Consider the following 23,633-nt stretch of genomic DNA (forward strand, 5'->3'; position numbering starts at 1 on the left):
TAAAATGCAGACTAGCACAAGCAAGGAAGAGCTTTCTTAAGAAAAGAAATTTGCTCACTTCAAACATTGATATAGGAATTAGAAATATATTTCGGAAGACTTTAATCTGGAGTGTGGCATTGTATGGAAGTGAAACATGGAAGATAACTAGCTCAGAAAGAAAGAGAATAGAAGCGTTTGAAATGTGGTGTTACAGAAGAATGCTGAAGGTGAGATGGATAGATCGAATCACGAATGAAGAGATACTGAATCGAATTGGTGAGAGGAGATCGATTTGGATAAATTTGACAAGAAGAAGAGACAGAATGATAGGACACATCTTAAGACACCCAGGACTTGTTCAGTTGGTTTTTGAAGGAAGTGTAGGTGGTAAGAACGGTAGGGGTAGACCAAGGTATGAATATGACAAGCAGATTAGAGCAGATGTAGGATGCAATAGTTATGTAGAAATGAAAAGGTTAGCACAGGTTAGGGTGGCATGGAGAGCTGCATCAAACCAGTCTATGGACTGATGACTCAAACACATACTAAAATTTATCTTTGAGCAATTACCATCATACATAACAGCGCTCTTCAATGGATCTTAAAACTGGATGTTTTCCAGGAGTATGGAAAAGGGCCATCATTGTACCCATAGTCAAACCTGGAAAAGAAAACAGCAATGATGTTTCTAAGTATCGACCAATAAGTGTATGGAACGTAGTCGCCATAGTGCTAGAAAATCTCCTCATAAATCGCATAATGCACCACATTAACTCTAGAGACCTACTAAATAGAAACCAGTATGGTGTCACGCCACAAACTGGAACAGTCGATGCAGTGATGGCAGTCAAGCAGTTTGTTGAAGATGGACTCATAAACTAAAAGAACGTCGCAATGATCAGTTTGGACGTGAAAGGGGCTTTGATGCGGCCTAGTAGCCTGGGATTTTGAATGCACTGAAAGGATTCAGCTGCCCTAAAAACGTCTACAAACTCACGCAAAGCTGTCTCAGCGAGAGGAGATGCACGCTGAAAGCCGACTCGAGCGTCATAGAGAGAAGCGTAAGTAAAGGATGTCCACAGGGTTCATGCTGTGGACCCGGATATTGGAACATCCAGTACGACTCGCTTTTAAATCTGAACTAAAAGTACTGCACGAAGGTGATTGCATTTGCAGATGATGTGCTCATCCTAGTCAAAGGAAAGAGCAAACTGGAGATAGAAAATAATACAAACATAGAACTGAGTACAATATAGACTTGGGGTACACAAAACAAAGTTGTGTTTATTAAGCAGAAATCTGAAACAATGATAATAACACGCAAGATATCTGGTATAAGGCAGAATTTGCAAATATATTTAAACAACGAGACATTGAAAGAAGTAAACAGCATAAAATATCTTGGAGTTATTATAGACAACAGATTTAAGTTCAACCAGCACATAGAATATGTAACTGATTTAGTGCGCGAAACTTATTCATGCTCTCTCAAAGTCTGCCAAAACAAATTGGGGACTTCGCCCTGACTTTATGAAGATTATATATAAAGGAGCTATTCTACCTATCCTGTCTTACGGAATACCATTATGGATACAGTCCACAACAAAGTCATATATTGCAATGAAATTAAGAAAGAGTGCAGCGACTAATAATAAAATAGCTAAGGCCTACCGTACATCACATGAGGCACTATGTATCATAACCAGATTAACTCCCATCGTGACAGAACTTGGAGAAATTGCCAGGCATTATGACATAACAAAACGGACTGGAGAAATGGTAGTGGGAAAAGAGACGCTGAAACTTGATTCCAGGATGTGTTATAAACAATGGTCTCACCTGGCTCAAACGGTTAAGATACTGGACAAAATGGTTGACAAACACTACCCATTCCAAATCTATACAGATGGAAGCAAAAGTGAGGCTGGAGTTGTATCTGGAATAATTCTGTACAGTCGCCATGAACCTCCTCAACAATACCTGTTCCAGTAATCAAGCAGAACAATACTCAGTATTGAAGGCAATGGAGAAATTACAAGACATCAACCATGAAAATAGAGCAGCAATTATTTACACTGATAGCAAAAAAACCCTGGACCTACTCAAAAACAATGGAAAAATCAACAGTCTCGTAGAAGAGATCAGAAGGAAGATGAGAGACCTACAACTACAAAACTGGGAAATATACTTCTCACGGGTTAAGGCTTATGTCGGCACAGAAGGCAACGAAACTGCTGATCAGTTGGCGAAACAAGCAGCCAGCAGTATGGACCTAGAAGTGACTTTCGATCAAATTCCTGATGGTGCAGTAAAAAAGGTATTGCGTGAGAGAAGTTTACAATTGTGGGAAAAAGAGTGGAGAGAAACTTCCAATGGATCAATAACGAAAGCATATTTTCCGAGTGTTAAAGCGAGACTTGACTCAAAAATTCTCTTAGGCCACAATATGATGGTTATGATGACAGGTCATGGCAAAATACGGACCTATCTGCACAGATTTAAAATTAAAGAGCATGCGACGTGTCGGTGTGGCGAAGAAACACAAAGTGTGGACCACATCCTATATGAGTGTGAATTATTAAAACACGAAAGGATAAACCTGAGGACAAATGTAATCAACTCAGGAGGCCACTGGCCTACAAGCACGAATGAACTTATAGGTAAATACTTAGTTCGCTAAGCTATTTGTGAAGTATATCAATGTTGATAACCTGATGTAGGGCATAGTTATGTCAAGAAAGAATACTTTCAAGGAAAAAAAATGTAACATGATGTTTCTAGGCTAGACACAGTAAAATCAAACATGTAGGTATGGGTAACATAATGAATAGAAAATATAATCACGACTACAAAAGAATACTAACACATGTAGTATTACTTAAATTGTAATGGAGCATGCAGTTAATGAATATGTTAATAAAAATTTTAAAAAACATAATCACCCCAGTCTAGAAAGCCAAGAATAATAGCCGAGAGGATTCGTCATGCGGACCGTACAAGACCTCGTAATCTCCAGGCCTTCGGATGAGCACAGCTGTCCCTTGTTAGGCCATGGTCCTTCGCAGCTGCTGCGCCATGCTTTTTTTGTCTATTACAGTAGAAAAGACTGACCAGTACAGACAACAGTCCACATCCAACTAGGGCGAAAGCAAATTGCACTGGATATTCTAGAAAAATCACGATTGAAATGGTTTGGCCATATCATGAGAATGCCTAAGGTCTACTTAGTGGAAAAAGACACGAGGCAGACCTGGTCGGGAGGAGGTGGTTTGTTGCCAGCCTATGATGAGGGCGTGCTGCACGATACCATCCAATTAGGCGAGTGATGGTGGTAAGAGGAAGTACAACTTAAAAATTTCTAGTTAGAAGGAAAATGGAAGAGCACTGACACTTCAAAGAATGACGTTACCTGGAAAAGAAAGAGGTCTCGGGGTGTACACTCACTTAAGGCAGGCAAGGGATACCACCCCATCCCTTTTGATTATGGAATTATGACTTGCAGAGTCATCAGAGCTAAAATATAGTTGAAAGAAACTGTTTTGATAGAGACTGGGGGAGGAATCAGCAATAGGCAAGGAGATAGCAGGAATCCTGTATGTCATGTTAAAAGATGTCTAGATGGCATTCTGGAGTTAACAGATGGCGTATGGTATTACACTTGAACACACTGTCATTCTCCACATCTGGCCTCCAGAGACTATTGGCGCAGGTCTATACGTGACCTTGGGCCCACCCACACAAAACCAAACCAAACCCCATGGCACTACAGCTCTTGAAGGGCGTTGGCATACCAAGCGACCACTGCTCAGCCTGAAGGCCTGCAGATTATGAGGTGTCATGTGGTCAGTGTGACGAATCCTCTCGGCCGTTAACCTTGGCTTTCTAGACCGGGACCGCTGTCTTTCCGTCAGATAGCTCCTCAATTCTAATCGCGTAGGCTGAGTGGACCTCGAACCCTCCCTCAAGTCCAGGTAAAAATCCCTGACCTGGCCAGAAATCGAACTCGGGCCCTATGGGTAAGAGGCAGGCACGCTACCCCTACACCACCCACACACTCCTTGAATCAACTATCAACTGGTATCATGGTGTCTGTGGGACTCCAGAAATTTACTATTAAATTATTTTCTTACTTTTCCTGTTGTTCATTGAACTTAATTTCTAGAAAGATATGTTTTCAAACATGTCACTGAAAAACTTATGAGAAAAATTACAAATCTACAAGAAAATATCAAAATACTAAAATGAAGCTCAAAGAGGACCTTTGTGTTTTTCCCAAAAATCTTGAAACAAAACTTTGAATAATTATTTCTCTGCTACACCGGTCTTTTAAAAAAGAATCTAGAATCAGAAAAAAGAAGAAATGAGTAGAAAACTCCAAGCATAAATTCACATTTTGATGTCCAAAATTCATGTCTATTAAATCATCTTTACTTGTTTCTATTTTTTTTTTCCTCCATTTTCATCCACTCCCTGTTCTGAATCCTCTTCATCACGTATGTCGTAATGCATATCAATATCACTATTGTTTAGCACTTCATTAATAATTTTTTTCCAAATCAATTCCAAAGTTTGATTGATTTGGTCTCAGGTTCGTTAGCAAGAACCAGATTGTGTTTCTGCATTATCAGCCTGTTCTCATTGTTGATTTGGAAATTAAAAACCATTGTCAGTAATAACAATGTTACATTAAACCATATATTGCAATAAACGCAAAATATTTATTAGCACAACTCACAAACATTAGTCACGTAACATACGTCTGCGAAAGTTGAACAGAGCAAAGTGCGTGTCACTTCCACTTTATGGAGCAAACACTCTACCTGAATGTAGGGCACCAGAAGGAGAGGGGATGGTTGCACTCTGATACCAGGAATCGAGCCCAGGACCCTTTGGACCAAAGGCCAGCATGGGGCAACGAGACAATTGTTTAGAGGAAGTGGGTCTCCTGTCGGGTGTGCGACACCGATATGTCAGATGGAGAGTAGCTCTTGTCACAGTTGAGGCTTTGTCAAACCTCTCAAGACTTCGAGGTAATACCAGTGGTTCACTGGTTCACTTTCACTTGCCACACTTTGTTCAGCCTCTGTAACCGAGTGTCGGTTTGAAGCAGTGTTTGGACAGCGCCATGCTGCTGTGGGCTCTCATTTCAACCACACCTCGCAAATGCTGGTGCTGTACATTAATTATGGCCATGGCTGCTTCCTTCCCGCCCTATCACATCATTGTCTGTGTTGGTGCGATGTAAAAGGTCACACTCTTTGCCATCTGTCAAGAAAGATTCACCTGTGTTACTGCAACCAGATGCATTTGACTCAGATCAAATATTGAAGAATAGATCCTACAAGGAAGCCAAAAGGTTTTGACAGAGACAGTACTGTGAGCTAAGTGGGGCCCCTTTACCCTTGAACCTGACCTTAATGTGTAGTTCTCTCTATTAACCATATGATTAAATAAAAGAAAGGAGGGGTAGAATTAGATGAAGTTGTCATTCACACTAAGGACTCCTTGTTACAGGTCCTTGGATCTCACCTACCAGCAGGAAACCGAAGTTCGAGGTATTTCTGGTCTACATTACATAGGTGACAATCGGACACTGGACACAGGAGCCCTGTTCCCGGATAAGAAGTGTCAGTGCGTGGGAGAGTGTCAGCCAAGAGGAGCTCTCAACGTGTCTCTCTGCAAGTTCAACGCTCCCATCTTCATGACCTATCCTCACTTCTACTTGGCTCATCCATCCTATCTGAATGCTGTGGATGGTCTGGAACCAACGAAAGAAAAGCACGAGTTCACCTTTGCTATGGAACCAGTAAGTGGTCTGTTACATGCGATCATGGTTTCAATGAAAGGGCTAGGAGTGGGAAGGATGCAGGGGCTTAATTAAGGTACACGCCATGGGAAACCATGGAAAACCATTTTCAGGGCTGCCGACAGTGGGGCTCAAACCCCACTACCTACCGAATACTGGTTTGTTACATTTAGTGCCAACCAAAGAAAGTGTAATTACTTTACACAATGACATAAATAAGGCTATCATGGCTAAGCTACGAAAAACTTAAGAATGAAAAACATGAAATTCTGGGTGTAAGGCTCATCTCTAAAGATAATAGGCAACTTGACGTCTTTGGAGTGTGCAGACCGGGAAAGGGTAGCGCTGACGCTGATTCAGAATTAATTGATAAGATAATCAGCTATGTTGGAAATGATATGGAAAGGAATGTGATAGTAGCAGGTGATCTTAATTTACCAAATGTCAATTCGGAAGATAATGCAAATAAGTTAATATGGGAAGGGCAGCTGATTCAGAAAGTGATGGAACCAACTAGAGGGAAGAATATTTTGGATGTGGTGCTGATAAAACCAGATGAGCTCTATAGAGAAACTGAAGTAATAGATGGTATTAGTGATCATGAAGCTGGTTTTGTAGTAGTTAAAAATAAATGTGAAAGAAAGGAACGTATTAAAATTAGGACTATTAGGCAGTACCATATGGCTGATAAAACAGGCATGAGGGAGTTTAAAAAAAGTAACTATGATCGCTGGAAAATTATAAATAAAAACGTAAACAGACTTTGGGATGGGTTTAAAGCAATTGTTGAGGAATGTGAAAATAGGGTTGTACATTTAAAGGTGGTAAGGAATGGTAAGGATCCACTATATTATAACAGGGAAGTAAAGAGACTAAGAAGGAGGTGCAGGTTGGAACGAAATAGAGTTAGAAATGGTTATGGAAGTAAGGAGAAATTGAAGGAACTTACTAGGAAATTGAATCTACCTAAGGATTTAAAGATATATGGGACGGTTCACAAAAAATGTGACAATGTGTCCTGTACGTTTTTTGCTGGGACAGTGGGACGCAGAAAAACTTTTTTTTTTTTTTTCTCGAACTATTAGAGAGGTGGAAGAAATATTTTGAACATCTTCTCAACGTAAAAGGAAATCTTCCTGGTCGTGTTGCGAACAGCCAAGCTCATGGGGAAGAGGAAAATGATGTTGGTGGAATTATGCTTGAGGAAGTGGAAAGGATGGTAAATAAACTCCATTGTCATAAGGCAGCAGGAATAGATGAAATTAGACCTGAAGTTATAAAGTATAGTGGGAAGGCAGGGATGAGATGGCGTCATAGAGTAGTAAAATTAGCATGGAGTGTTGGACAACAGCAGTAATTGCACCCATCTATAAGCAAGGGAACAGGAAGGATTGCAACAACCATCGAGGTATCTCATTGATTAGTATACCAGGCAAAGTATTCACTGGCATCTTGGAAGGGAGGGTGCGATCAGTCGTTGAGAGGAAATTGGATGAAAACCAGTGTGGTTTCAGACCACAGAGAGGCAGTCAGGATCAGATTTTCAGTATGCGCCAAATATTTGAAAAATGCTACGAGAGGACTAGGCAGTTGTGTTTATGTTTCGTAGATCTAGAGAAGGCATATGACAGGGTACCGAGGGGAAAGATGTTCGCTATACTGGGGGACTATGGAATTAAAGGTAGATTATTAAAATCAATCAAAGGCATTTATGTTGACAATTGGGCTTCAGTAAGAATTGATGGTAGAATGAGTTCTTGGTTCAGGGTACTTACAGGGGTTAGACAAGGCTGTAATCTTTCACCTTTGCTGTTCGTAGTTTACATGGATCATCTGCTGAAAGGTATAAAATATCAGGAAGGGATTCAATTAGGTGGAAATGTAGTAAGCAATGTGGCCTATGCTGACGACTTGGTCTTAACGGCAGATTGTACCAAAAGCCTGCAGTCTAATACCTTGGAACTTGAAAATAGGTGCAGTGAGTATGGTATGAAAATTAACCTTTCGAAGGTAAGAAATTCAACAGAATTGAATGTCAGATTGGTGACACAAAGCTAGAACAGGTCGGTAATTTCAAGTATTTAGGTTGTGTGTTCTCCCAGGATGGTAATATTGTAAGTGAGATTGAATCAAGGTGTAGTAAAGCTAATGCAGTGAGCTCGCAGTTGCGATCAGCAGTATTCTGTAAGAGGGAAGTCAGCTCCCAGACGAAACTAACTTTACATGATCTGGTTTCAGACCAACTTTGCTTTACAGGAGCGAAAGCTGGGTGGACTCAGGATATCTTATTCATAAGTTAGAAGTAACAGACATGAAAGTAGCAAGATTGATTGCTGGTACAAACATGTGGGAACAATGGCAGGAGGGTGCTCGGAATGAAGAATAAAGGCTAATTTAGGAATGAACTTGATGGATGGAACTGTACGCATAAACCGGCTTTGGTGGTGGGATCATGTGAGGTGAATGGAGGAGGATAGGTTACCTACGAGAATAATGGACTCTGCTATGGAGGGCAAGAGAAGTAGAGGTAGACCAAGACGATGGTTAGACCTGGTTTCTAACGATTTAAAGATAAGAGTTATAGAACTAAATAAGGCTACAGCACTAGTTGCAAATAGAGGATTTTGGCGACGTTTAGTAAATTCACAGTGGCTTGCAGACTGAACACTGAAAGGTACAACAGTCTTTAATGATAATGTATGTGTGTATTAGACCTGTTCCGGGGTTACCCGTGGAGCAGAAAGAGGTTAAAGAAGGTGGTGGGGGGAATGGGTCTATCTACAATATCCAAATTGAATTAAAACTTCAAAAGGTTATATTTCTTTCCCAAAAACAAACTAACAATATTCTTCACTGAGTGAACATAACAACAAAATAGTAATCTTGAAACAAGACTGAGAAAATCCAAGATTAGAGGATTTTACAGCTTCTGGGCTTCGAGCCCGTCGTTACAATTCCTGAGCTCCCAGCTCAAATTTACAAAAATGAGCACTAATTTAGTCAAGGGCAGAAATCCCCTAATTCAAAGAGCACTTGCTCCCAAAGTACAATTTCAAGCCTTCCAGAGGCACTCGTTAATCTTACAGAACTTTGAAAAAGAGCAAAGAGGCTCTCAGTTTCATCACTCTCTGGCCTCTCAAACCACCACTTTTACAGGCCAACCTACTGTGCTCCAGGGCTCTAGGCCGATGAAACAGGGGCTACTTGAGGCGACACGAATAAAGGTTAAATTAATGCATTACGGAAAGGAGGAAAAACACCAAGATGAAGGGAGCTTGAGAGGGTAACTCGCTCTCTATCCCCAATTTACGGTTGAAGCTTTATGAAAATTTTACATTAGCCGAAAGAAGATTTACATTTTAGAAAAGTTTGTTACGTAACTAAAGATTCGGACCTTCCCCTCGGAATAATTTGCTAATATAGCAAGAAAGATGGAATTATGTGGCCATCACCTTATAGATGTTCTAGCTGCTGACGAAACAGGCCGTCCGCCTCCTGCTTAAACACACACACTCCAGAAGATGACGATCAATTGGCCAGGAAACATGAAAAGCCACAGTTTATATACCATCAGGGAAGGTTCGAGATCATTCAGGACTAATCGGGACACATCCTCGTAATTTTTATTCGCAAATTCAAAGTGAACAAGAAATGCGGGATTCGTTGAAAATTAATTACAAAATTACATGATTGGCTAGATTCAAAACTGGCAGAAAGAAAAGAAAGGATTGCCATCCCAGAAATAAATGAACATAGATCAATTATCGGCAACCTAGAATTACAAAACTTCTTTAAATTATAAGTTCTTTCACCTTGCACCAGGGTGCATGATCATAGTTTTTAGTAGTGTCACCTGTAGAAAAAATGTCCAAACTTCTTGATGTATAGCAAAATGAAACAAGGAGAAATTCAGTCAGTTTAGGAAACTTCACAATAAGAAAATTACTTAATATTTCAGTGGAGACATCTTCTGATTAATGTTCCACCTTGTTGTGTTATTAGTTTCACCTTTTGATCGATAGAGGAGTTCATTAAGGCGCTTATTTTGAATGCGCGGCGTTGGGGTGTACCTCCCGGTACAAGAGCTATGAAGAAAATCCTTATGCACTGTTTTGTGTAAAATCTAACTTTAAGTAGACTTGGTTTGCTTCATAGTTTAGGCAGCGTATTGAATTTTACACTTGAAAGCGTATGTTTTCCTCAGCTTGCTTCACGTTTTCTTTCGTTAGATAGTGCAATGCCCGGTCTAGAAAGCCAAGAATAACGGTCAAGAAGATTCTTCGTTCTGACCACACACCACCTCATAACTGCATGCCTTCGGGCTGAGCAGTGGTCACTTCAGCGGCTTAGTTAGTTTAGACAGCATAGCTCGATAGTAAGCTCGCTTGTTGCTGCCCAACATTACTGAGCAAGTGGCTGTAAGACCATGCCCGCTTTCCTCCCACTCTAGATGGTAAAGTAAACATTACAGTGTCTTTTTGCCATCTGGTACAGAGTGGTACGGTTTGTGCATATCTAGTAGTAGATGAGCCACTAACAATCCCCATGAAGATTTGTTTAATGTGTTATGTGCTTCTTTTTCAGACAACTGGCATCCCACTCTATGTGAATGGTCGTCTGCAGCTCAATATAATGGTGGAGCCTTTCGACAACATCAGGTAACTACTGCACTTAATTTCCCCAGTGTACAGTAAACACTGTGATCCGCTTAATCTAATCAGGGTTTTTTTTTTCACAAAGAATAAAATTTTTAGAACAAAGCTTAATTTTAAAACCTGATTTAGAAGTATCTTTCATCATTGCGGAGGATTGCGAGGGCTCTCTATGTTCTCTCTTGTCGTGGCTGAGCAACATTACCTCCTCCTCTACGTACATTGTGGCCAAAGTACTGCACGGAAAGTGGTCTCAGTTGGCTCTGTATTTCTTGGACAGAACATGAAACTACCTTCTCGCACAGAACATCCATTTACTTCCTATCTGATACACTCCATATCATAAACGGAGGTAGAGATGATGTATCCTCTGCTTCTATCAAACCAGTCGGTAATCTTGCAAACGTACCCTCGGCTTACCTGCAACTCATGTTTAGTTGGCTGGCCTGTATTTATCCACTTTCCTTTGCACACAGGCTACCATTATCCATTTGGTGTTGCTCCTTCATGCAAACAGTTATCATAAAGTACTTCAGAAGGCCTCATAAATACAATACAGACGGTAAAATACCAGGAACGCAGGACAAACGTAAGAGTAGAAAAGTAGGGCCAGTAGAAGTACTAGAAAACAGTGGGTTGCAAATCTAGTCATATATTGGAAGGATAAAAACACGGAAAGGAACGCGGCGAGAGGGAGCACCTCCACACACATCTGTCACTCTTCCTGTTTATGACTTGATAGTAGAACATTTTTGTAGTAATTATGTTGCAAGTTCCACTAAGATCAAAATTACCGGGCGAGTTGGCCGTGCGCGTAGAGGCGCGCGGCTGTGAGCTTGCATCCGGGAGATAGTAGGTTCGAATCCCACTATCCGCAGCCCTGAAAATGGTTTTCCGTGGTTTCCCATTTTCACACCAGGCAAATGCTGGGGCTGTACCTTAATTAAGGCCACGGCCGCATCCTTCCAACTCCTAGGCCTTTCCTATCCCATCGTCGCCATAAGACCTATCTGTGTCGGTGCGACGTAAAGCCCCTAGCAAAAAAAAAAAAAAAAAAAAAAAAAAAAAAAAAAAAAAAAAAAAAAAAAAAAAAAAAAAACATCAAAATTAATACTCTACCAGTTACTACATACAGTAGAAACCTGCATGCAGACCAACAAACTACAACCTTTTAAGAACTATGATACAGAAAACAAGGAGGTACAAAATAAGAAACGACAAGATACACCATCAATGAAACAACCCCTTAGTGAGATCTGTGTCAAAGGCACGCTAAAATGGTGTGAAAAGGAACTCGTGAGGTCAGCCAAGAAAGAGATGGATCGATCAGATTAGAAATGATCTAACTGGACGAGGTCTGGATTTGCAGCAGCTTATGGACAGAAGTAAATGGAGAGCGCTCATTCACCACACCTGGGGAACTGGAACTGGTTCAAGGTGGTGGTGGTGATGATGATGATGTATGTAATTATTTTGTATTAATTTTTCTTTTCTTTTTTCAGTATGTTTCAGAACTTTTCGAGAAGGATGTTCATACCCACCTTATGGTTCAATCAGCGAGTTGTACTAGACGAAGATATGGCTGATAAAGTGAAGCTAATTCTGGGACTTCAGACTATCGGGATGGGAGTTCTCTTCGGCCTGGCGGGCATTGGAGCCTTGCTTCTCTTCGTGGGGGCCATGTTGACCATCAGGAACGGTTGGAAGGGCTCGGAGGGAGGGAGACTCCTCCTAGAAAATCAGTGAGACTGGGGATCTGTACAACGAACTGAATTGCAGGCCATGGACTCAATACTGTAATTTGCTGCTTGTGTCTGTTCAGTAGTACGAACAGCCTTAGGCAGCAACAAGTTCAATACCTTCCATGTGCGCATTTTTCTTATGTGTGGAAATAGGCTACTCTCTCTCCCCCTAACGATCTTCCTGTATTTCAGGCAGAAATGACATGTCCAATATTGTCTGCTGTTGTCCTGTATTTTAACATATTAGTGATTCAGAAAGGAGAAAACTGGAGGGAAGTTCCACACAGTTTTATGATGCTGCACAAGAGTTCAGCAGCCATAATGGAGAGCATGTGGCATATTCTCCAAGTGGACTGATACAAGGAATAGACGCTCAGCGGCAAATATGATGTTGTGTAAAGAATTCCTTACCATGATAAAATCTACTGCTCATGTTTTAAAGAGAGCAAAGTCAAATGTGGAAGAAATAAGGTAATTCAATCCTGCTGTCAAATTAGGTTTGTTCATTATTTTGTCCCTGTATTTTCACTGATGTCCCTTAGTTCATTTGGCAAAAGGCTGTAACCCTGAAACTGTTTGTCATCGTTATTGATTGTTCTTGGTCCATGCATTACTCGGTTTCCATCAGGGGTCAGGCATTTTAGCCACGTTTCAATCAAGAACTGTGTTTCAATCCTTTTCAACACCAGACACTATAGGTTACACACAAGTGCTTGTCAGCTGGAAGTAATAACTTCCTGCAAGTCCACTTTTCTTGATGAGAGAGAGTAGGTACGTGCTTGTTGCACTCCTAACCACAGATATTTTGGAACTCATTTTCACATAGGTTTTCTGTTGCTATCCATTGAGACAAATTTCTTGAAACTCGACCACCATCTTGACATAGAATGAGTCTATAGTTTTTTGACCGTACTTGGGCTGGTGAGGGTTTCAAAGACATGGAATTTTAAAAATCAAAATAGACAACATGACAGTGTTCAGTATCTCATTTCAAAAGTACCAATGTATCCAAGTAGTAGTGTAGTTCTGAACTCCAGTGTTGTACTACAGTGTGACAGTCATTAATTTTTCTTGGTGCACATTACATGCATACAGCAAAAGGAAATCCAAAAGTGATCATTTGAGAAAATAGTGGTGCAAAGGACTACAAAATATGTTTGCTTTCATAAAATTTAACAGCTTGTCAGATATTTACAAAGAGTACAAAATCGTCAACGTCGAGTGACGGAGTTACAGCACTAAGTTTTACAATATTTAAAATTCTTCCACCGTTTTGATACTTTTTTGCCTTTTGGCAAATTTTTATTTGTCAACAGTACATGTTTCGTTCCTTATTTAGGAACATCCTCAGCTGTTATTATAGCTCAGGTGAATTGATAAGATTTTAAACACGTAAATTTGCAGGTACATTGATTCACTTAAAAACTACTAAAAATACCAATTAAATTAAATGATATTAAAAACAATGTAGGGGTTAGTGTGTTAACGATATAGGAACGGATGATTACATAATTGGTCAGCTTAAAAACTATGTCTATTCATTTGAATAGTTGTTAAAAATTTCATTTTGTTACATTAAAATGTCTGTTTGCGGTTAAAAGTTTTAAAAAATGTTTGACTTCGTAACACTGTTCAAATTATTGAATGTTTTATCTTCTGTTCCTTCCAGGTAAGTTGTTATATATTATGAGTTTGCTTATGGTGCCTTTGATTGAGTCTAATGTGGAACTTTGAAGCTGATTGCTGATCAATTTTTGTGAAGGGAGCTTCGTCTCAATTTCTGAAATGAAATAAAATAAGGAAATGGGAAGGTAAAGAACTTTTTTACACATTTAGTTATTACGTAAAGACATGTTTTTTAAACAAATTCCCATTTCCTTATTTTATTTCATTTCAGAAATTGAGACGAAGCTCCCTTCACAAAAATTGATCAGCAATCAGCTTCAAAGTTCCACATTAGACTCAATCAAAGGCACCATAAGCAAACTCATAATATATAACAACTTACCTGGAAGGAACAGAAGATAAAACATTCAATAATTTGAACAGTGTTACGAAGTCAAACATTTTTTAAAACTTTTAACCGCAAACAGACATTTTAATGTAACAAAATGAAATTTTTAACAACTATTCAAATGAATAGACATAGTTTTTAAGCTGACCAATTATGTAATCACCCGTTCTCATATCATTAACACACTAACCCCTACATTGTTTTTAATATCATTTAATTTAATTGGTATTTTTAGTAGTTTTTAAGTGAATCAATGTACCTGCAAATTAACGTGTTTAAAATCTTATCAATTCACCTGAGCTATAATAACAGCTGAGGATGTTCCTAAATAAGGAACGAAACATGTACTGTTGACAAATAAAAATTTGCCAAAAGGCAAAAAAAAGTATCAAAACGGTGGAAGAATTTTAAATATTGTAAAACTTAGTGATTAAATTTTGATACGGAAAATCAAGTTGATTACTTGCAATTCTAAGGAGTTACAGCAGGCGAGCATTGTGAAGCAAGCTCCACGCCGCTCGAGCCCCGGTGGCGGAAAATTCTTTAGAACGTACGGTCTTGAAAATGTGTGAATGACAGAACCCAGACACAGCACTGTTCAAATTCTTCTGAACACGGATATGTTTCTGTGCTGGGGGGTCTATCTCGACACGAAGCAAGCACTGTTCACCCTCTCTTGCTCCCGAACTCTACGTTACAAATAACACTGTAACATCGCCGAGTATCTTGTGAATATTTATGGCTATAAAATAGTGTACTAAAATCAGTTCCATTTTGTTAGATCTTGTGACATCAGCTGTCACCTCACCTGTGTGTACTCTGTCTCATGTTGTTAGCCATTATCATAAGTTGGAAGTGAACTTTTGCAATGATATGGGTCATAAAGGGCGACCATTTTTCTCTTGTAAAATCCAAAAACTTTGCTAATTTGAACTAAGAACAGTGGTAAGTCCATTACAACTACAAAACCCGTATTGGCCTAACAAAGCTGCTAGAGTTGTTTACATGAAACGTTTTCATTGTATTCGCACCGGTGCAATGAGCATACTATTTTCTACGGCTACAAATCAAACCCTCGCACAAACTGCTTGTTTCCAACTGCAGCGTGTACCAGTGTCTTTTAGTTTCATAAAAGAGGTCACTACTGCAGCCTCGTCCGGCTCCATGGCTAAAGGGTTAGCGTGCTGGCCTTTGGTCACAGGGGTCCCGGGTTCGATTCCCGGCAGGGTCAGGAATTTTAACCATCATTGGTTAATTTCGCTGGCGTGGGGGCTGGGTGTATGTGTCGTCTTCTACATCATTTCATCCTCATCACGACGGGCAGGTCGCCTACGGGTGTCAAATCTAAAGACCTGCATCTGGCGAGCCGAACATGCCCTCGGACATTCCCGGCACTAAAAGCCATACGCCATTTCATTTCACTGCAGCGTCAAGTTGTAACGCCCCCACAGCCGTGTTATTTGTTCTGCAGACATCTTTGGTCCTATTCGATCCTTTACACAGTCTAATTCTGTGAGCTTTTACCCACTTATTGGTCAATATATTGAGAAATTTTTAGTCACAAAACCTTCAAACTTTTATATAACTGTTACATATTTATTTTCCTAGAGTTTTCTGATAATGTCAAGATGAACTAAATGACACCACATGTACACTCTGTGTGGTAACAGACTTCTGTCAATGTCACGTGCCACTTCATCCTACTTTAAAATAATATTCCTGTGTATGTAATACTTTTTTTGGTACATGAAAGGCGTATGACAAGTGGGGTTACTTTAAAACAGGTGGTTGTTTTCTTTTTTTTTTCCGGTCCGAATCGCGTGAAGTTTGGCTTAATGGGTTCCAGAACAACAATATTTTGTTGTAGTAGTAGTAGTAGTAGTAAATAAATGAGGGCAGCATGTTCCGATATACAGTGGTTGGGAGTGCATTGAGTTAATGTCTGACTATATTCTAATGTGCTCTGTGATATTCTTACATCTGTGTATGCGCTGTGGAAGGTAAGCCTGTAAAGTTTTTGTAACATCTTGGTCTTTTGACCTCTTGGGTGTACTTAAATTCTGACTAAAAGAGTGACATGCTCAGTACTAGTGTATACGTTCTGCGTTTACTTTACTGTTTACTTAATTTCGACGATCAAAATCATAATTTTGTAATGATGGGGCCTAGTTGAGTGTGAGTGTTGTGTCGTTGTCGTCTTCTGTAAATAAGGAACAGGAACTTTGTTAGCCGTCAATTATAAATGTGTGAAGTCCGGTGTTCACTACAAATCATTTGCCATTCAATCTGCTGGAATGAAACTGTGATAATATTGTTGTTATATATTGTAAATATTGTTTGTCCTCAAATCACAGCAAAGTGGCTTCTTGGATGGAGATTTGTATTTCTTGCATAAATACATGATTTGTTGTGTTGCTGTGTTCTTATTCATTTAACCCTGTGATAACTTGGGGAGGTGATCTGATTTCTACACTCAGCATTTTGAAGAAAAACATAGAATTTGAATGAATTGTGATGAATATGTAATATAATTGTAAAACTGTATATTTATTTTAAATTAAATTCATAACAGAGATAAACAATTTATATTGATGTAAAATCAGAATAAGAAAAAGCAAACTTTTGTTCCGACATTCAGGAAGCTGAATACATTGCACAGTTGAGCTCCACGGTTCAAGTCCCAGAGGAATAAAAAACATTTGAAGAAACCATTGGTTTCTCATTTTCCAAACATATCAAAAAGTGGTTTACACATTGTGAAAAATACAGAAGTAATAAGCATTTGCTTTGAGCCGATCTGGTCGGCCGCTCCTCATCAGCTGGAAGAGGCCAGAGCTCCACCTCCACTCGACTACTGTAAATTGCCAGGCCGTTTTCAGTGGAAATACATGTATTTTAAAATTCGTGTATATCTACCAGTGTATAGCAAATACCGGCATGAAATTTTCTACATATCGACTACGTAGGATAAGAAACTGGTTTGGAGTGATATAAAGAGTCAAAGACGTTTCATTGTTGACTTAGTTGTCGATAACGTTTATTTTTAGGAAGAGAAATATTTTCGCACTTTCTCTCTCAATATCTACTTTGAAAAAATAATTTACGATACAAAAGAATATACGTAATTATGTATAATGTATTTTTAAATACAATTCTATAGAATAACTAATTTAAACAAGAAAAATACAAAACATAAAAAAATAAAAATTCAAACATATGTCACTAGTAAAAACAAGACAATTTTACTCACCGATGAAATTCGCGTGTATGTATCCATGTTTGGCAAATACTGACAACAAAGTTTCTACGTGCAGACAACACAGTATTAAAATAATTCTGAATTATTAAGTAAGTAAAAATAGTAGTTGATATAGTTTTTTGTTTTCAGAAAAAATAGTTTCCCCTTTTCGGTTGTAGTATATATCAAAAAAATAATTTTACAATACATCAGAATTTACAAAGTTAAGAAATGCATGGCACTAAAGCCGTGATTTGCTTTGACCTACTAAGCGACCGCTGCTCAGTTTGGTACCTGCAGTTTACGAGGTGAATCATGGTCAGTGAGACGTATCCTCTCAGTAATTATTCTTGGTTATCCAGACCGGGGTTGCCCTCTAACCCTCAGATATCTCCTCAATTGCAATCACTTAGGGTCATTTAGATTGAGTGAACCTCGAACCAACCCTCAGGACCAGGCTAAAATTCTTGACCTGGACGGGAATCGAACCCATGACCTCCGGGTGAGAGGCAGGCACGCTACACTTGGCCCATGGAGACCGGCATTTAGGTAATGATAGAGGACTATATATGACTATAAGGTTTAGCAGAGAGTAAGTGAAAAGTAAATTCAAGTATGATATGGGCGGAGAATCAGACGGTAGGGCATGTTTAGGTCCAAGAACTTCCTTGAAGGAGACAGGAGGTTGAGGAATGTTGTCGGGTTCATTGGGACAAATTTCCACAAAATGTTCTCCAGAGACATCATCATCATATTCGTTATCACTAGTTTCATCTACCACCATAGTCAGAGTAGCTTTAGTGCTGCTAGACACAATTAAACGTCTCTACTTTAGCTGCGGTGTTTCCGCGGACCTGTCCGGTATAATTTTGTCACTACTCTCTGAACTAAATTCCCTATCGCTATCCGATAAATCATCCGTGTTAACTTCGCACTGTTCCAAATACTGCATTAATTTATTGTCATCAATACCTGCTGAAAAAATATCACGTGAACAACATGCCATTTTCCTGTCACAAATCCACTCACTGCAAGGAGCAATCTCTTACTGGCCCGTTAGCGGTATTTGTAAACACAGGAAACGACTCTTGTGAAAGGTATAACACCCTCTTAGAACTGCCAAAGCAAGGCCAGGCACACAATAACATGTAGCCCCTTTACTACGGGTTGTAACAAAAGTATGCACGTCACTATAGGTTGCCTCAAAATTATGTATATCACAGAATTATAAGCCGGCCGATGTAATCGGCTCTGGCAACTTCCGACTGGATTGTTAAAGGCCGACCAGATCGGCTCTGGCAATTTAAAGGGTGGGTTCTCGCACTACTGCCTGGCACCAAGAGAGTTGCTTTTACGAAAAATAAATTCTCACCCTTAATGATACCTTGTTGTTTGTACAGAATTAAGTCATTCGTCAAAAATGAAGTTGCACAGAAGGAAACCATAATTGAATTTCACTTTTTAGGCCTTCTCAATCAGGAAATTATCAGAATTTCACCCAGGCTCTTCATTTGGACTGCCACACCACTGCAAGCCTCCTTTGTTGGAGATGTACCTCCACGTGAATAAATGGGAACAAACCCGCCGTCATACTGGAGCGAAATAATGGTAATTTTGACAGTTATGGATTTCAGAATGACACTGCTACAGATAAACTCTATGTGGAAGGTAATAACATTGTGGCCTTTACTGCGCGATTCTTGAAGCTGAATATTAACAGCTTACGAAATAAATTGAATGAATTAAGTCATACAATAGGGGAGCAAAATAAAGAAACAGACAACAGCACACTCGTACAGAATCCACACAACACAACGAGCAGCTGCCGCAACCAAAGCCATCTACGACATCAAGTCATTAAGCAAACTTCCCCTGGATACAGCTATGACCCTCTTTGAAGCCAAAATCGTTCTTATTCTAACATACGGAATAGAAATAACATGGGAAAAGTTAAGCTATAAAGACCTACTACGAATGGAAAGAGTGAAGGCCAGATTCTTGAAAGCAGCCCTCGGTATTTCAAAGTACACCAAGTCAAGACTAGCACACAAACTCTCGAGAGAAACATTTTTAATGGAGGAACTGAGATGCCCTGCACAGCCAACTGGAAGAAACTGCGGTTAGAGAGGGAGAAGAAAAAGAGGGAGATATGGCCAGAGTTCTACTCTTCAGAGGCCATGATGAACAGGAGCTGAGACACTTTGTAAATTCCATGGCTACCATCACATAATCTGCAGGTCGAAGACATATCACGACCCAGACTCGATGTGCATATGTGAACTCTGTGGAAAGCATTGTGACCGATATCATGTACTGACGTGTAAAAATCGTGTGAAATCAATCATACATCTCTGTATTAATTAAGGTATCCTAATTTTGTACGACTTGTGTGCAATAAAGTTTATATAAAATAAAGAAATGTAGGAAAGAAAATGCTCTCAATAGCAGCAAGGGTAATTAATTTTAATTTGCAGAATTAAGACTAAGAAATATACAAGATCACTCAATCAGCCGCTACCGATCTGCATTTAGGGCAGTTGCGCAGGTGGCAGATTCCCTATCTGTTGTTTTCCTAGCCTTTTCTTGAATGATTTAAAAGAAATTAGAAATTTATTGAACATCTCCATTGATAAGTTATTCCAATCCCTAACTCCCCTTCCTGTAAACGAGTATTTGCTCCAATTTGTTCTCTTGAATTCCAGCTTTATCTTCATATTGTGATCTTTCTTTCTTTTAAAGACACCGCTCAAACTTATTCGTCTACTAATGTCATTCCACGCCATCTCTCCACTGACAGCTCAGAACATACTGTTCAATACTGGGCCCAACTTAGCACACTGGGGCGAAACGCTGGCAACCAAGAATGAGTTAGCTGGAAAATTTATAATGTCCAGTAACGGTCCAACTCCACCGTCCATTATCTAAAGGCTAAGCCTTTTCGCTGCAGCCCCATCCCACGATCTTCATCAGTCCCTTTCATCGTGACATAAGAAGCAAAACCTAGCTGAGTGATTATGTTCCTAAGGTATGAGAGACGTGGTCTTCCTCTAGACTTCTTCCCTAGGACCTTTCCTTCAAAGACATTCTGGAGAAAGGTGTCATGTTGTAGGACGTGTCCAAGAAATTTAGCTTTCCTTTGCTCTATTGAATAAATTAAGTCCGTTTCTCATTAACGTCATTCAAGATTTGGATATTAGTCTTTTTTTTTCTGTCCAACTCGTCCCTGTCAGTCTTCTCCAGAACCACATTTCCACAGCTTCTGGTCTTGATTGTGCTTCAGTCTCGCAACCGTAAGTTAGCACACTCCAAACAAAGGTGTTAACAAATTTCTTCCTGGTTTCAATTCCTATGCGCTTATTTAACAATAGATTTTTCCTGTATTGAAACACTTGTTTTGCCATAGCAATTCTTCTTTTGACTTCTGTCAGGCACTGATTATCATTGGTAATAACACTAGTCAGATAACAAAGTTCTTTAACCTGATCTATTTTTTCACATCCTAATTTAATGTTTGTTTCCAATTCAGTGTTCTTCTTTTGAACGACCATCATTTTTGTTTTCTTTGTGTTTATTTTTAGCCTGAACTTCTCTAACGTGTTGTTTAGTATACTGAGCATCGTGCGCTCTAAATCAGCTATCAATGCAATATCATCTGCAAAGCGAATACTATGAATTTGTTTACCATTAAAATTTATCCCTGTGTTTTTTCTTTTACTGTTCTAATAGTGAATTCTATGAAAATATTAAACAGATAAGGTGATAAGGGACAGCCTTGCTGCACTCCTCTTCTTATTCTTGCTTCTCTTGTTCCATTGATGTTTATTTCTGTGCTTTGGGCTCTATACAGGTTAAAAAGCAAACATCTGTCTTTCCAATCAAGACCCAACGTTCTCAGAGTTTGAAACAATAACTTCCAGTCAACCTTGTCGAATGCTTTCTCTAAATCTACGAAAGTTACATAAGTTTTCCTGTTAACTTCCAGTCTTCTCTCCAGGATTTGATGCAAAGGTAGAATTGCTTCTCTAGTACCCCTACCTGCTCTGAAGCCATATTGGTAGTCATCTAAATTATGTTCAATTTTCAAATCAAAATCTCTTTATTTGCAAATGAGGTGTTTACCTCGGTGGCAAATGGTACACTAAAATACATTATTGTCAAGCACTAAATATTAAATTAACAAGAGAAGAAAATTTTCCTATAATACAATATTATATAATTTACGCTAACAATTTTTTCTATTAAACACACAGCTCATCCTTAATAAATTTACATTGTTTACAAAATTCTACTTATAATATCTCCTGTACTACTTACAAATATAGTCATCTGATATACAGTATGTGTGGAATTACTTCAAATGATACTATACAACTGGTATAAGATTAAAATTTACATTGCATTTATTTACTTTTTCTTTTCTTTACCCATTCTGGAACCTAAGTAGCATAACGACCTGCTGCGTCTTAACCAGAGCCCCTTTTACCACCACTTTTCAGAGTTCCTGAAGGGCCTTCACAGCTACCGTAGCGGTCCCAGGGCCCTCGAAGTCCCCACTGTACTTCACCCCTACAGGCAGTCCCCTACTTTGGCTGTCCAAACTCCTTAGACCAGGGGATGGAATTAATTTATTCACACACATTTTTTATTTACAATAACCTGTACTGGTCGAATGCCCTCTAACATTTCATTTATTTTCTCTGTTGCTGTTTATTCTCTTCTTGAATATCTGTACAGATTTTGGAAAAGGATCAAACACTACCCCTGGTAAACTGTTCCACTCCTTCACACCCTTCCCAATGAATGAAAATTTACCCCAATCGCTTCTGCTAAAATTCCTTCTAATTTTATATTTGTGGTCAGTCCTGCCGATATAATTATTTTCCAACTGAAGCCTCTCACGGATATCTCCCCATGCTGCTTCTGTATAGGCTCTATATAAACCTATAAGTCTAGTTTTCTCCCTTCTCTCATTTAAAGTTTCCCACCCAAGTTCCTTTAACATTTCTGACACACTACTCTTTTTTTTTTTTTTTTTTTTGCTAGGGGCTTTACGTCGCACCGACACAGATAGGTCTTACGGCGGCGATGCGATAGGAAAGGCCTAGGAGTTGGAAGGAAGCGGCCGTGGCCTTAATTAAGGTACAGCCCCAGCATTTGCCTGGTGTGAAAATGGGAAACCACGGAAAACCATCTTCAGGGCTGCCGATAGTGGGACACACTACTCTTTCTCCTGAAATCCCCTGTTACAAATCTTGCTGCTTTCCTCTGCACACTATCTATTTCTTTTATTAGGTATTCTTGGTGAGGATCCCAAACACTGTTTGCATATTCCAATAATGGACGAACCATACTTAAGTAACTTTTCTCTTTTAATTCTTTGTTGCATCCTTTAAGTAGCCTCATTATGACATGTAACGATCTGTATGCTTTCCCAACAATATCATCAACATGACCCTTCCAGTGCAAATTACTTTCAAATCTTACACCTAAGTATTTGCACTTGCCATCTTTTGGGATAACTACCTCATCCAAAGTATATTCAAATTCAGTTTTAAAGCTCCTGTTTGTAAAAGTTGTAACAGTTGATTTGCCTCCATTAACCTTCATATTATTTTCTTCAACCCATTGTTGGATACTTTCAAGGTCCCTTTGTAATTCTGAACAATCCTCAATGTTGTTTATTTCCCTATAAACAATTATGTCATCTGCATACAATCTTATTTTTGATGTTATATTGTTCCCTAAATCATTTGCGTATATTAAGAAAAGTAACGGACCGATTATACTACCCTGTGCAATTCCCTTCGAAACTTTCTCTTCCTGCGATACATTATTTCCTACTTTGACTTTCTGAACCCTTGAATTTAGAAATGCTTTTATCCAACGTGTAACCCTTACGTCCAATCCTATTCTCTCCAATTTCTTTAATAATATTCCATGTTCCACTCTATCAAAGGCTTTGGAAAGATCTATGGCTATGCAATCTAAGTGACCTCCTGAATCCAACTGATCTGATATGTCCTGCTGAAATCCCACCAGTTGTGCCTCACAAGAACATTTCTTTCTAAATCCATACTGGCTCCTCATGAACCAATTTTTATCATCACATATCCCTCTGATGTACTTTGCTATTAAACTCTCCAGTATTTTACAAACTATACTGGTCAGGCTGATTGGTCTGTAGTTCTCTGGTTTCCTT

At 39.2% G+C, this 23,633-nt stretch overlaps 1 protein-coding gene across 4 annotated transcripts in view; it reads left to right on the forward strand.

The window, feature by feature from the left end:
* Positions 1 to 16,610, forward strand: part of LOC136880975 (protein croquemort) — a 340,578-nt gene extending 323,968 nt beyond the window's left edge. For all 4 annotated transcript variants that reach the window (XM_068229277.1, XM_068229278.1, XM_068229276.1 and 1 more), the window contains exons 7-9: positions 5,497 to 5,788; positions 10,373 to 10,446; positions 11,943 to 16,610. In XM_068229277.1, coding sequence (XP_068085378.1) covers positions 5,497 to 5,788; positions 10,373 to 10,446; positions 11,943 to 12,186 — 610 coding nt within the window. In that variant the 3' untranslated portion in view covers positions 12,187 to 16,610. The remainder of the gene's footprint in view (positions 1 to 5,496; positions 5,789 to 10,372; positions 10,447 to 11,942) is intronic.
* Positions 16,611 to 23,633: the final 7,023 nt, after the last annotated feature.

This window comes from Anabrus simplex, chromosome 9 (assembly GCF_040414725.1).
Source record: "Anabrus simplex isolate iqAnaSimp1 chromosome 9, ASM4041472v1, whole genome shotgun sequence".
NCBI classification, from domain to species: domain Eukaryota; kingdom Metazoa; phylum Arthropoda; class Insecta; order Orthoptera; family Tettigoniidae; genus Anabrus; species Anabrus simplex.